The 13,375-nt window shown below is 33.7% G+C and overlaps 1 protein-coding gene across 15 annotated transcripts in view; it reads left to right on the top strand.

Annotated features, from left to right (window-relative positions):
* The window catches only part of BIRC6 (baculoviral IAP repeat containing 6), a 235,638-nt gene that overhangs the window by 146,646 nt on the left and 75,617 nt on the right, over positions 1–13,375 (top strand). For 14 of the 15 annotated variants that reach the window (XR_004625038.1, XM_034659673.1, XM_019803711.2 and 11 more), the window contains 7 exons: positions 1,207–1,338; positions 2,113–2,280; positions 3,515–3,688; positions 4,797–4,993; positions 6,443–6,743; positions 9,284–9,501; positions 12,820–12,984. Coding sequence is in view for 14 of the 15 variants with exons in the window: in XM_034659673.1 (XP_034515564.1) it covers positions 1,207–1,338; positions 2,113–2,280; positions 3,515–3,688; positions 4,797–4,993; positions 6,443–6,743; positions 9,284–9,501; positions 12,820–12,984 (1,355 nt within the window). In the remaining variant the exon portion in view is untranslated. Of the gene's footprint in view, positions 1–1,206; positions 1,339–2,112; positions 2,281–3,514; positions 3,689–4,796; positions 4,994–6,442; positions 6,744–9,283; positions 9,502–12,819; positions 12,985–13,375 lie in introns of those variants that run through there. The other variant, XM_034659676.1, reaches the window with a different exon arrangement.

Below are 13,375 nucleotides of genomic sequence, written 5' to 3'. Positions count from 1 at the left end.
TAAGTTCTTAGCACCCAATGATCTTTACTGGTTTTCTTGATGATGCTGTGAATTAATTGTGTGAATTTTTATTATTTAAGTATTTCATTCTGACTTCTGTAACTCTTTTGCTATTTGGGGTTGCTTGGTTGCTTTTGTAAGACACTGAATGTATTGTTGCATTCTGTATTTATTGTTTATAGTATTTACAAAATTTCTAAATTTCACAAAAAACGAAACTCTTTAAAGACAGTCTGCAGTTAGGAAGGAGCTGCAGAAATTGAGATCACAGGGATGTTTTCAGACATTCAAAGAAAGCCAAGAGTAGGAAATAATACAAAGCATGCTATTTTATCAATTGATTGTTTCACCTTTTTAACATTATGAAGCAGCATTAGATCATAATTGTGTTAAGTTAGAAAAGTACAAAGACAATCTATATCAATCGTATCTATTTAGTGAAAGTCATTCCTAATATTAAAACAGTTTTTAAAAAAAAACAGTTCATCTAGGTTTTTGGATTTCTTAATGGCCAAATCAGGTCATTATACAGTCATCCATTCATTTCATGATTTTTAATAGCATGCCATATTCCAAAGTAATGAAAGAAAACATTAATTCAAAGAGTTTATCTTATTAAAGTCCTTAGTATTTGTTTTTAAGGTATCTAAGTTTCCTAAATTAAAAATAGCAAAACAAATCTTCATTACCAAAATTTGTTCCTTTCTACTCCTGTTTGTAGAATAAGTCTAATATAATGCTTTAGGATGAGTCCTGAGCTTGAATTCCATATTTGCCATTAATATGTTAGATTAGTAACCTTGCTAAAGGCTGTTTTCTTACTTTGAGAATAATATTCTTTCTTGATACATATGTTGTGAGGACCAAATTACATGTTGGTGGCAAGCACATTAAACTTATGCCTAAAGTAAAGGAATTTTAGTCATAATAGTTTTTCATTGCCTTGAGAGGTAATACCACTGTAATTTGTAGTGTTTTCTAGAGATTGGAATTTTAGTATCCTGGCTTTTGAACAGTGGTGATTCCCTTACATTGGTATCAGCAAGGAATGAATATTAGGCTTTACCTCATCAATTTCTTCTAAATGCATTTACATTCTGTCCATATTACTGATAATGTCTTGTGTAATCTTTGTTTTGAAATATTTGTAGCTTCCTTCTTAATGACTTTGAAATGCAGTGTATTTTAGGTAATATTTTCTTACAGATACACCAAGTATCACTGCTAAACTAATTAGTGAACAGAAAGATGACAAAGAAAAGAAAAACCATGAAGAGAAAGAGAAAGTTAAGGCAGAAAATGGATTTCAGGACAATTACAGTGTTGTTGTTGCTTCAGGTATGCTTTCTTTTTAAATAATCTTGATTTTATTTGGTTTTTTTAATAAAATAACAGCATATATTTATAGAAACTTCATGTAATAAAAAGTATAAATGCAAAAGCTTGACTTGTAATGATGTTTTAATACTGGATGAAAAACATTGTACCTGAAATCCGTTACTCATTGGCAGTGTAATTATTACACTTACTTTATATCCAGAACTTAATATAATTCATCAGATACTGAACATTTGTGAATTGTTTAGGTGCTCCATTTAAGCTTGACAGTGTACAGAGAATTGTACTCATACTGTCAGGTGAAGAAGGCGACAAAATGGCCAAGATAACTGATCATTTTGGAGGATATTTTCTTTAACATAAGTGAGATGATTTTAGTTCAAAAAAAAAAAGGTTTCGTATATATTACTTTACTCCTCAAATAGAAGATCTCTGTATTGGTGGAACTTATTCTATATCAGAGAAGAATTAATGTGAGATTTCCTTTACATACTCATACAGAAATGCTATCTAGTAAATGGGCAGTCGTCTGTTTCTCAGAGACAGTAGAATTTAGCCTTGTTTTTTACTTTCTTGGAAATAGTTACAAACGTGAAACCAAAATTCATGGTGTGTCATGAGGGGCAAATAAAAAATTGGGAGATAAAAATCAGAAGAAACATTTCTCTCTTTTGGCATTAGTTAGGAATGTGATGCTTTTAAAAAATATTGTAGAAATGCTCTTTTATTTCATGAGTGTGTTGGCTATCTGTAGAATCTTACTGATTCTTTTAGGGCTGAAATCCCAGTCTAAACGGGCTGTGTCAGCTACACCACCTCGTCCGCCATCCAGGAGAGGGAGGACAATGCCTGATAAAATAGGAAGTACTTCTTCAGGAGCAGAGACCGCCAACAAAATAATTACTGTGCCAGTGTTTCACCTGTTCCACAAACTCTTGGCAGGTAATGTTCACAGTATTTAAAAATAAAAAAAAATTCTGAAGACATGTAATTACCAGACTCCAGTTTAATCAAGTGCTCTTGATGAGATTAAGTGAGTTAGTGAGGCTTTGTCCGTGTAGTTCCCTGTAAGCAAAATGAGAAGAAAAGGAGTAACCTTTTACATATCCTTTTAAACATTATAATGTTGCATATTTATAGTTTACTAGCTTCCTAAATTTTGCTGTCTTTGTGCTATAAAATGAGTAAAAGTAATGTTTTAAAGAGTTCATAACAAGTTGTATAGGAAGCAGCCTGAGGCAGATTTTGATGAATTGGTTATAGTAGTGGAACTCTTTGCTGTACCACTGATAGTTAAGCAATGTTTTCTCCCTAGGTGATACATATTCTTTAACCAATATACTTTCCATTGGTTAAGATGATACCCAGTTTATTTGTTTTTTTGCTATATTGTTATAATCATATTGCCAGCTAACTTTGAAAGGATTTTCCTTCTTAGCTTTATGTTACTGTTTTATAGCATAGATCAACAAAATATGGCCAGTAGACTGGATCCCTTTCTATTAAAAAAATATTTTTTAAAGTTTATTTTTTTTAAAGATTTTATTTATTTTAGAGAGAGAGAGAGAGCACAAGCAGGGGGAGGGTCAGAGGGAGAGAAAATCTCAAGCAGACATCGTGTTGAGTGCGGAGCCCGACGTGGGGCTCGATCTCCTGAACCCAAGATCATGACCTGAGCTGAAATCCAGAGTCAGACGCTTAACCAACCACCCAGGTGCCCCTCTGTCTGTAAAGTTTTATTGAAATACGGCTATGCCCATTTATTTTGTGTATAGTCCATAGCTGTTTTCATTCCACAATGGTAGATTTAGTAGTTGCAGCAGAGACCGTATAGTCTTCTTTGCTTAAAATATTTATTACCTGACCTTTTAGGGAAAAGATTTTGCCAACCCTGGATTTATAGGAATGTCTGTTTCTTTGTTTCTTGCTATGGCTCAGAAGATCTTGGTGTGATTTGGTTGGTGACTAACACTCTCTATAGACAATATTGTTCACATGTATCAGAAATAGATTTCTGAAAACTTTTCATGTGCTGATTTTAAATTGTTTTTAAATTAGTGTCAGAATCAGATGCTTAAGGTGCACTTCAGTAAAAACTGTAACTAACTGACTAAATCAAACCAAGTAAATGTCTCCCTCTTGGATTCTAGGTTTAACTTAGTTATGTTGTTTTTAGGCCAGCCATTGCCAGCAGAAATGACACTTGCCCAACTCTTAACTCTCCTATATGACCGAAAACTTCCTCAAGGTTACCGTTCAATAGACCTGACTGTTAAATTGGGATCTAGAGTTATCACAGACCCAAGTCTGTCAAAGACGGACTCTTTTAAAAGGTTACACCCTGAGAAAGGTATGTATGTGGTAATTCCTTTAAAATTACAGTCCCTGATCCGAGGAAGTAGGGATTTCTGTAGCTGATGACTTAATTTACTTGATTTTATTTTATCAGGCTAACAAAGTAGTTTTATGATGGAATTATTTATAAATATAAAAAATTGCTATTTTCGCTAGAAATTAATCTTAATTGAAAGATTTTATGAGCACATATGCTTTATTATTAGCCTTTTGCATTCTTCAGTAAATTTTAGAATATTTCCTTTGCTCGGTTTTCAGCAGGATTATTTGGGGTATTTTTAGTGTTTATAGAATCTGGTTATGTGTAAACTTACTAATCTTTTGGTTTTCTTTTGTGAGTGATTCAAAGTTAAATCAATATGGTATTTTTAGTTTTCAGTATGAGAAGTCTTGTTGGTATTCAGTTTTTCGTAATTAGATACTTCAGAACATGATGTTCTGAATACTAACATATGTTAGTATTTGCTTTGAATCTCTGCAGACTTTCTTATTTTTACATACAGTGTAACTTACAAATACGCCCTAAAGGACAGTGCTTCTCAGACTTAAAAAATACGCGTATAAATTACCTATAGAACATTGTTAAAATGCAGATTCTTATTCAGTAGGTCAGGGCTGGGACCTGGGATTCTACATTTCAGAAGCTCTTAGATGATGCCAGTGCTCATATGCTAATGACTGTACTTTGAGTAGCAGGACTTTAAGAGGCAAATTCAGAAATCATTTAAAAATTATTGTATCATCTAGCCTTAAAGATTTGTCTGAATAACCTAAGATATTTATGCTCTTTTGTTGAGTAGAGAGGTGACAATAAGATCTGCTTTGTAAATGAAAGATTAGTATAAAAAGAGACCCCCTTTTTTTTTTTTTAAAGATTTTATTTATTTATTTGAGAGAGAGAAAGCGAGAGACAGAGCATGATTGGAGGGTGGGGCAGAAGGAGAGGGAGAAGCAGGCTCCCTACTGAGCAGGGATCCCGATGCGGGGCTTGATCCCAGGACCCTGGGATCATGACCTGAGCTGAAGGCAGACGCTGAACCAACTGAGCTACCTAGGCACCCCGAGACCCTTTCTTACTTGTTATTTGTAATTTATTGTTCTAGATCATGGAGACTTACTTGGTAGCTGTCCAGAAGATGAGGCTCTCACTCCAAGTGATGAATGTATGGATGGGATATTGGATGAATCTTTACTTGAAACCTGTCCCATTCAGTCACCATTACAAGTTTTTGCAGGAATGGGTGGACTGGCTCTTATTGCAGAAAGACTACCCATGCTATATCCAGAAGTAATTCAACAAGTAAGATAAGATTCCTAATTGAATATATCATTCCATGGCAAAGCCCTTTGTTCTCTTTTTTTTTGCTTTTAAAAAAGGCTCACGTGTGTTAAACTTTTGAGAGTACCCTTTCCCTTATAGTCTTTGAGCATCTTTTAAGTCTTTCAAAGGTCAGCCTGTACAGAGCTTTGTGAGAGTTAGCTGGTACCAAAGAAACGCTGAAGACCGAGCACATTTGCCAAATTAATTATGCTGCAGCATTTACCTTGATTTTATTGGTCATCACACAGTAGCATTTTTATTTCTGTGCTGCTGTAGGCATTATTAATTACGGGTAGTACTGGAAATGTGAGAGTAAGATGGTAGTGTATACTACTACCCAAATGCATTGTCTTTTTGCTTAATTTTTTTTCCTGTTTTAGGTTCGATTTCTATTTCAGATAGTTTTAAAAACATACTGCTTTAACCTCTTTACTGTTAATTAATGTTGCTGTTATTGATGTATGTATTTTCATTGTTCTTTTATTAATGAGGGAGTGTGGCTCGTGGAAATTGTAATTACAACGCACTTTATATTTATTGAATGAAGTAGGGGAATTATTCTCTGTAATTTCATGTACTTAGTATATGTATATTAGTTTCCTAGGGCTGCTGTAACAAAGGACCACAAACTGAATGGCCTAAAACAACAGAAATTTATTCTTTTATATGTAGGGAAGCTGTAAGTCTGAAATCAGGTTGTCATCAGACCCACGGTCCCTGTGCAGGATCTGGGGAAGAATCTGTCCTTGTTTCTTCTTATACACTGGTGGTTGCTGGCACTTGACAATCATTGGCTTACAGCCGCACCAGTCCAACTTCTTCCTATATTTTCACACGGCTGTCTTTGTTGTCAAAAACATCGAAGACAACTGTCATTGATTTAGGATCCAACCTGATCCATCTGCAGGGACCCTAGTTCCATACTGATGTAGATTAATATATGAATGAATAAATAGGCGGAGAAGAAGGGAACATTTTTACCTACAGTTCAGGGCCAACTAATAAATATACAAGGAATGATGGAAAGTTGCCGTTTGGCAACCACTGTAGTAATTATTGTTTTAGTCAAGAATTTTTAAAATGCTAATTCTAATTGATCAGAGTTTGGGGAGAAAAAAGATATTTACATAGCCTCAAAGACTCTGTCTGCAGATTCTTAACTAATTACAAAGGATAAAATAGTAACTTCATTTATAAATAAATAAATGTATGGATGTATGTATCTAACTTTAAAGTAGAGATACTTGGCAGATACCACCATACTCATGATATCATTTAATTTCTGATGTTTGGAAGCTTTTAAAAATATGTCCCTTTATTGATCCTTTTATTCCTGTATTTTAAAGGGACCATTTAAAGTCAGGTCTTTAATTTGAACCTGATGTTGAAACACACAAATAGCCAAAAAAAATTTTTCTTTTTCTTTAGGTGAGTGCTCCAGTGGTAACTTCTACCACTCAGGAAAAGCCAAAAGATAGTGATCAGTTTGAATGGGTGACCATTGAACAATCAGGGGAATTAGTTTATGAAGCACCAGAAACCATTGCAGCTGAACCTCCACCCATCAAATCAGCAGTACAGACCATGTCTCCCATTCCTGCCCATTCTTTGGCTGCTTTCGGATTATTTCTTCGTCTTCCGGGCTATGCTGAAGTGCTACTAAAAGAGAGAAAACATGCCCAGTGCCTTCTTCGACTGGTATTGGGAGTGACAGATGATGGAGAAGGAAGTAAGTGTTTAGAATTATTAATGAAATTTAATGTAGGATGTGTAAAAGTTACTCAGCTCAGTGCCTATTCTTCGTTATTTCTATCACAGTAAAGCTACTAGATCATTTGTTCTTGGTAGTTTTGTTCTAATGATACATATAACAAGCCCTAAAGAATCTTCATTTTCATTACTTTATTCATTCAAAATGTATTTACTGTCTACAAAACTTCTGGGCACCATCAGAGGCAGTCAAAAATGAAGCAGCTATTTAGATCCTGCCCTCATGTAGCTAATGTTCTCCAATAGTAGCAACAAGCAGTACATATAAACCATAGACTTAACAAGTAACAAAAGACTTGCAGAGGTCCAGTATATTGTGAAGGCTCTCAGGTGTGAGACTATTTGCTTACTGCCCAGCTATGTGAATAAAGTGACAGAGTAATTTGTAGTGGGGCCTTGAAGGATAGTCTATTTAGGCTGAGATGAGCTAGAAAGAAGATGATTTGAGCAGTGTTAATGTGCTCAGATTATGTGAGAGAGGGTAAGTTAGCTGATGAAAATTTGCATAAAAAGCACTGAGAGCTCATTCTAAAAGCTATTATCAATAACGGATCATGGAAAGTCTTATTAAGAACTTCAGATTTTATTCTGAACAGTAATGAAAATTTATTAAAACATATGAACCAAGTCATGATATGATGATAATCTTTCTTAAAGTGAATCTGGAAGCAGTGTTTAGACTAAAGAGAACAGAATGTGGAAAATAACATTGTATAATATTTTGTAATGTAATAATATTACAGAATGATAATAAAAAGCTGTAGCAATTGTTTCCATTGGGCTGGCAATTTTATTTAATATAAGGGAACATTAAAGAAAAGTAATAAGGTAGCCTAGCAAGTAGATTTTCAATCAGTTTACGTGTGATTCTTCAGTTAATGACCATTCCATTTGAAAATTAGTAATCGTTCTTAATTTTAAAATCACATGGTTTTGATTAGAGGTGAAATCTGTCACATGCCAGTTAGAATACTGTTAAACCCTTACTACAAGTATATTTAATCTAATAAAACTATGTGAATTTATTCGTGGATCCTAGAACTCTGAAGCTATTAAATATTCAAAATACATATTTTACGAAACACATTCTTTTCTTTTGAATTTTCATGTTGATGGGATTCTTCAAAAATGGCGACACTGGGACACCTGGGTGGCTCAGTCAGTTAAGCGTCTGCCTTTGGCTCAGGTCATGATCCCAGGGTCCTGCGATCGAGCCCCACATTGGGCTCCCTGCTCAGTAGGGAGCCTGCTTCTCCCTCTACCTGCTGCTCCCCCTGCTTGTGTGCACTCTCTCTCAAGTAAATAAAATCTTTAAAAAAAAATGGTGACATTATTTTAAAAGTTTTTCTAATAACTTACTAAATTACTAGTCTTGGTTGTTTGGTTTCATATATAAACTGTATATACCTATTTCAATAGATCAGAGTTTGTTTTTTTTTTTTAAAGATTTATTTATTAGAGAGCAGAGTGGGAGGGGCAGAGGGCAAGGGAAAGAGAGAATCTTTTTTTTTTTTTTTTTTTTTTTAAGTTTTTTTTTTTTTTAAGATTTTATTTATTTGACAGACACCGCGAGAGAGGGAACACAAGCAGGGGGAGTGGGAGAGGGAGAAGCAGGCTCCCCGCTGAGCAGGGAGCCCCAATGTGGGGCTCGATCCCAGAACCCTGGGATCATGACCTGGGCCAAAGACAGATGCTTAACGACTGAGCCACCCAGGTGCCCCAGGGAGAAAAAATCTCAAGCAGACTCTGAGCTGAGATCATGACCTGAGCTGAAACCCAGGTGCCCCAGATCAAGAATTTCTAATTACTTGATCTAATTCGTTTAAGTAGATACAGGGATACATTTTATTTTGGCACTCTATTACAAAATGCTAGGTGTAATCCTAAGCAGAAAATTGTCTTTATGCCATTTCACCTTTTTTTTAAGTGACTATAAAGTGAATGTTTATTAAAAAGTGTAATTCTGGTATCCGTTGTCTCATCCGCTTTTCATATAGTGATGGTTTTTATTTTGGTTTGGTTTGGGTTTTTTGCATTTAACATTCTTTTCTAAAGCTAGATGTAGTAGAAAACTATATCACAGACCAAATAAAATGGTTTCACTCTTCCATTATCTGTTCATGGTTGAAACTGTTCCCAAGGCAATCAGGAACTTTCAGTGCTTCTATTTTAGTTGTTAGGTTTCAGTTCAATTTCTGGTTTATAATAATCTTAATATAGTCTATATTAATATAATTATATGAATATATCTCAACTATTTGTTTACAAATATGATGTCTTAAAGAGGTTTTTCCAGACACTTCTTATTATTAAATTTTCAGATATTCATTTGTGGTCTTTGGGTTGTTTTTTAAATAAATTTAATGGTATGTGTTATGTTGTCGTATAATAATAACTATTTATTATTAATAATCATATAATAATTTGTGACCCTGTATATTATAATACTTATTATGTTCTTAAATGTTTTTAATTTTGAGTTCTCTTTTCTTAACCTAGGTCATATTCTGCAATCTCCATCAGCCAATGTGCTTCCAACTCTTCCTTTCCATGTCCTTCGTAGCTTGTTTAGCACCACACCATTGACAACTGATGATGGTGTGCTTCTAAGGCGGATGGCATTGGAAATTGGAGCACTACACCTCATTCTTGTCTGCCTCTCTGCTCTGAGCCACCATGCCCCACGAGTTCCAAACTCTAGTCTCAATCAAGCAGAGGTAGGTTCTGTTTTAATTATTTAGATTATGAAAAAGTTAAGTCAAATTCATGGAGTACAGAATGGGTTTTTTTCTGAAATAATATTTCAGAAGCTCATGTACTCCTTTTTTGCTTCTGAAAGGATATTTAAAAGAGAAAATATGAACTAAGTGTTTTCTTCTCTATTAGGCTCTTTTAGAAACCATAAGTTAACTCATCTACTTGAAAACAAAGATTTAATGCCTTAAGAAGCTTCCCCATATACCAGGATATGCTGAATTTATACTGTGATCTCTCATCCTTTTCTTTCTTGAACTTTAGAGAATCATACTATTGAATTGAAGCTTCTAGCTAGTTCAGTAAGAGAAGGAAAAAAAAGGAAGAAAAAATAATCCTCATTATTTCAAGATGATTTGATTATGTCTCTAGAAAACCCAAAAATAATTAATGGTATAAGTGAGTTTAATGAGGATACAGTACCCACGTTCAGTATTTAAAATAAGTTACTTCTGTATACCAGCAAGAAACATAAAATGAACTTTTTAAAGATTTTTTTAGCATGAAAGAGAGAAAATATCTGTGAATGAATCTAAAAAAATATATGCAAGATATTTATGCATGAAATACGTGAAGTTTTTTTAAAGAAATACTGGTCTTTCATAAACAGATCTTTTGCTCATGTTTATTTCCATGGGCACAGAAAATAGAACAGTTCAATAATATTTCTTATCAAAGTGATCTTTATGTTTGATGGAATTTCTGATTTATTTTGGAGGAAATTGACAAGCCAGTTCTAACATTTTTTGGGAAATGCAAAGGCTAAAGAATAGGCAAGGCATTTTCAAAGAACAGTAGACCTAGTAGGCTTACGCTGTCATGTATCAAAGTTTATTATTAAGCTGTGGTATTAGTACAAGGACAGATTAGAAGCCCAGCAAACAATAGAGGCTTAATTCCCTGTGTGTTTGGTTATCTAATATGACAACAGTAACTCGGCAATATAATGGAGTATGAACTTACCAATAAATGATGGTGGGGTCACTTAAATGTTCTTGTGGAATAAAAATGAATCTTTAAGCCCTAATGTACTCCATATGCAAAAATTCTAACTAGGTGATAGATTTAAATATATGTACAGAATATAACAATGCCCTATTACAAAAAAGCATACACAGATACCTTTGTGATCTTAGAGTAGACAAAGACTTCTTGAAAAGAATACTTAATAACCCATGAGGGAAAAAAATTGGAAAAAAAAACAACTCTGGTAAAATTTAGAACTTTTTTTTTATCAAAAACACTAAGGATAGTGAAAAGGGAAATCACAGAATGGGACACCATACCTAAATCCATATGGGAGACTATATTGGGTGTATCTGATAAAGAACTTATATTCAGAATATTTGGAGAGCTTCAAAAATTACAAAAGGAAAAGGAAGAAAGCCCAATAGGAAAATAGGTGAAATGCTAGAATGGGCACTTAAAAGAGGGGCTGTCTAAATATCCAATAAATGTGAGAAGATGATCTGTTTCATTAGTTACCAGAAAAGTACAAATGAAAACCTTTAATACACTACAACTACACACCCATCAAAAGGTGTAAAATTCCAAAAACCACAATACCAAATATTGTTCTGTCATCATTTGTCATATAAGTAGGATGGATAAAGTAATGTGGAGACAGTAGAAAGGGATAAGGAAATCGTAGTCTACTATAAAACGTAATACTGTTAGGTAATGAAAGGAAACGGCTACAGCCAACTACACATAATAGCAGTGATGCATTTCACAAGCACAACTAAAATGCCACACATAGTGGAATATATATATACAGCGTGATTCCATTTATATAATGTTCATAATTAGACAAATTGAAACTGTAGTGTCTAGAGTTTCATGCTTAGGTGGTAAAATTATAAAGAGGAGTAAGGAAGTAATGAGTAAAAAATCAGGATTATAATTAACTTTGTGGAAAAATTGAATGTTTTATTAATAGGCAATGGAGTAGGGGCAATTTCTTATGTGCAGTGATCTAATACTTGACCCGCACAGTTAAATGAGTTTTTGCAGTTCATTAAACTTGTTTTGTGTTTTTTCTGTGGTGTATGTTATACTTTATAGAATTTTTAAATAAATAACTTTTTATCAATAATGATACTCTGTTAACTGTTTATATGGTAATGAAATTGTCATTCATTTAATAGTTTATCTTATAAAAAGTGAAAGATGACATTTTCAGTCATAGATCCATAAAACTATTTTGCAGGTCAATTTATGAAAGTATTGTACGTAATATTTTTCCTTAGAAAATATTCCCATTAAAGAAAAAGAAAAGCGTTAGTATTACTTTTAAATAACCCTTGAAACTAATCTTAATTGCAAGTGTTTTTTGAGCGTACATCGTATATTTAGTGAAAATTCTTTAAAAAAGGATTCTTGTTATAGAATTAATTTTAATTTTACTGTCCACAAAAATAATAATAAAGAATTGAACTTCACAGAGTTTGAGGTTATGTTAAAAAGCCAGTGATTCTAAGTAATTTCTTCTGTCTCTACACTGTTCACATTTTTAATATGTCCTCTTTTACCAAAGGAGTTCTGAAAAAGAAACTGAAAATTATTCCTTCTAGAAATAGAATCAATCTTGCTTACTATAATTGAAAACATATGACACTGTATCTCCTAAGATATGCTTGTACTGGATTCATCCTAAGGGAAATCTATTTAATTTTGAGTCATTGACTCTGTAGTCTTTATCCCGTCTTTTACTGATAAATATTTTTAAATTTTTATTTATTTATTCTTAAATAGAAGCATTTGTTCTCCATTTTCCCCTTCCCCTAACCCCTGGCAACTACCAATCTGTGTTCTGTCTCTCTGTATTTACCTACTCTGGGTATTTAATATGAATAGAGTGGTACAGTATGTTATCTTTTGTGTCTGTCTTCTTTGAGTTAGCATGTTTTTGAGGTTCATCCACAAAATAGCATGCGTGTATCATACTTCATTACTTCTTATGGTTGAGTAATTCTGTTGTATGTATATATATCACAATTTGTATATTCATCTGTTGATGGGTATTTGGGCTGTTTTGACTTTCTGGCTCTTATGAATGGTCTTGCTGTGAAAACACATGGACCTATATTTGAGTATCACTTTTTATTTCTTTGGTTAAATACCTAGGAATGGAATTGCTGGGTCACATAATAATCCTTTATTTAATTTTTTGAAGAGTCCTCAGACTATTTTCTATAGCAGCTAAACTATGTTTGTACTGATAAATATTTTTGAGGGTAAATAAAATCAAATAGTAAGAAATTTTCATTTTTTGTTATAAGCCACAGGTATCAAGCTCTCATAACGCTACATCGACAGAAGAACAGCAGCTGTATTGGGCCAAAGGGACTGGCTTTGGAACAGGCTCTACAGCTTCCGGATGGGATGTGGAACAAGCCCTAACCAAACAGAGGCTGGAAGAGGAACATGTTACCTGTCTCCTGCAGGTATGTTTACAGAGTTGATACTGTCGGGGATAGTAGTTAAATTAGTTTTTTATATTTGTATTGATTTTCAAGTATTGGTGAATATCCAACTCATCCTCAGCTACTTCTATAAAATATATTATGCTCCTTGTTCTCAGTGCATTTAAGATACCACTGGACGAAGATTGTTCTTCCCTACTTATAACTATAAATTTCTTCCCTCTCAATTAGCTTCTTTACTGAGAGGAAGGTGACAAGGATGAAATTATCTAATAACTGGAACATGTACCTTATTTACCTCTTTCCAGTCATCTTTTTTTTTTTTTTTTAAAGATTTTATTTATTTATTTGACAGAGATAGAGACAGCCAGCGAGAGAGGGAACACAAGCAGGGGGAGTGGGAGAGGAAGAA

This window comes from Ailuropoda melanoleuca, chromosome 4, assembly GCF_002007445.2.
Source record: "Ailuropoda melanoleuca isolate Jingjing chromosome 4, ASM200744v2, whole genome shotgun sequence".
Classification (NCBI taxonomy): Eukaryota; Metazoa; Chordata; class Mammalia; order Carnivora; family Ursidae; genus Ailuropoda; species Ailuropoda melanoleuca.
This window is presented reverse-complemented; position numbering and strand designations above follow the sequence as displayed.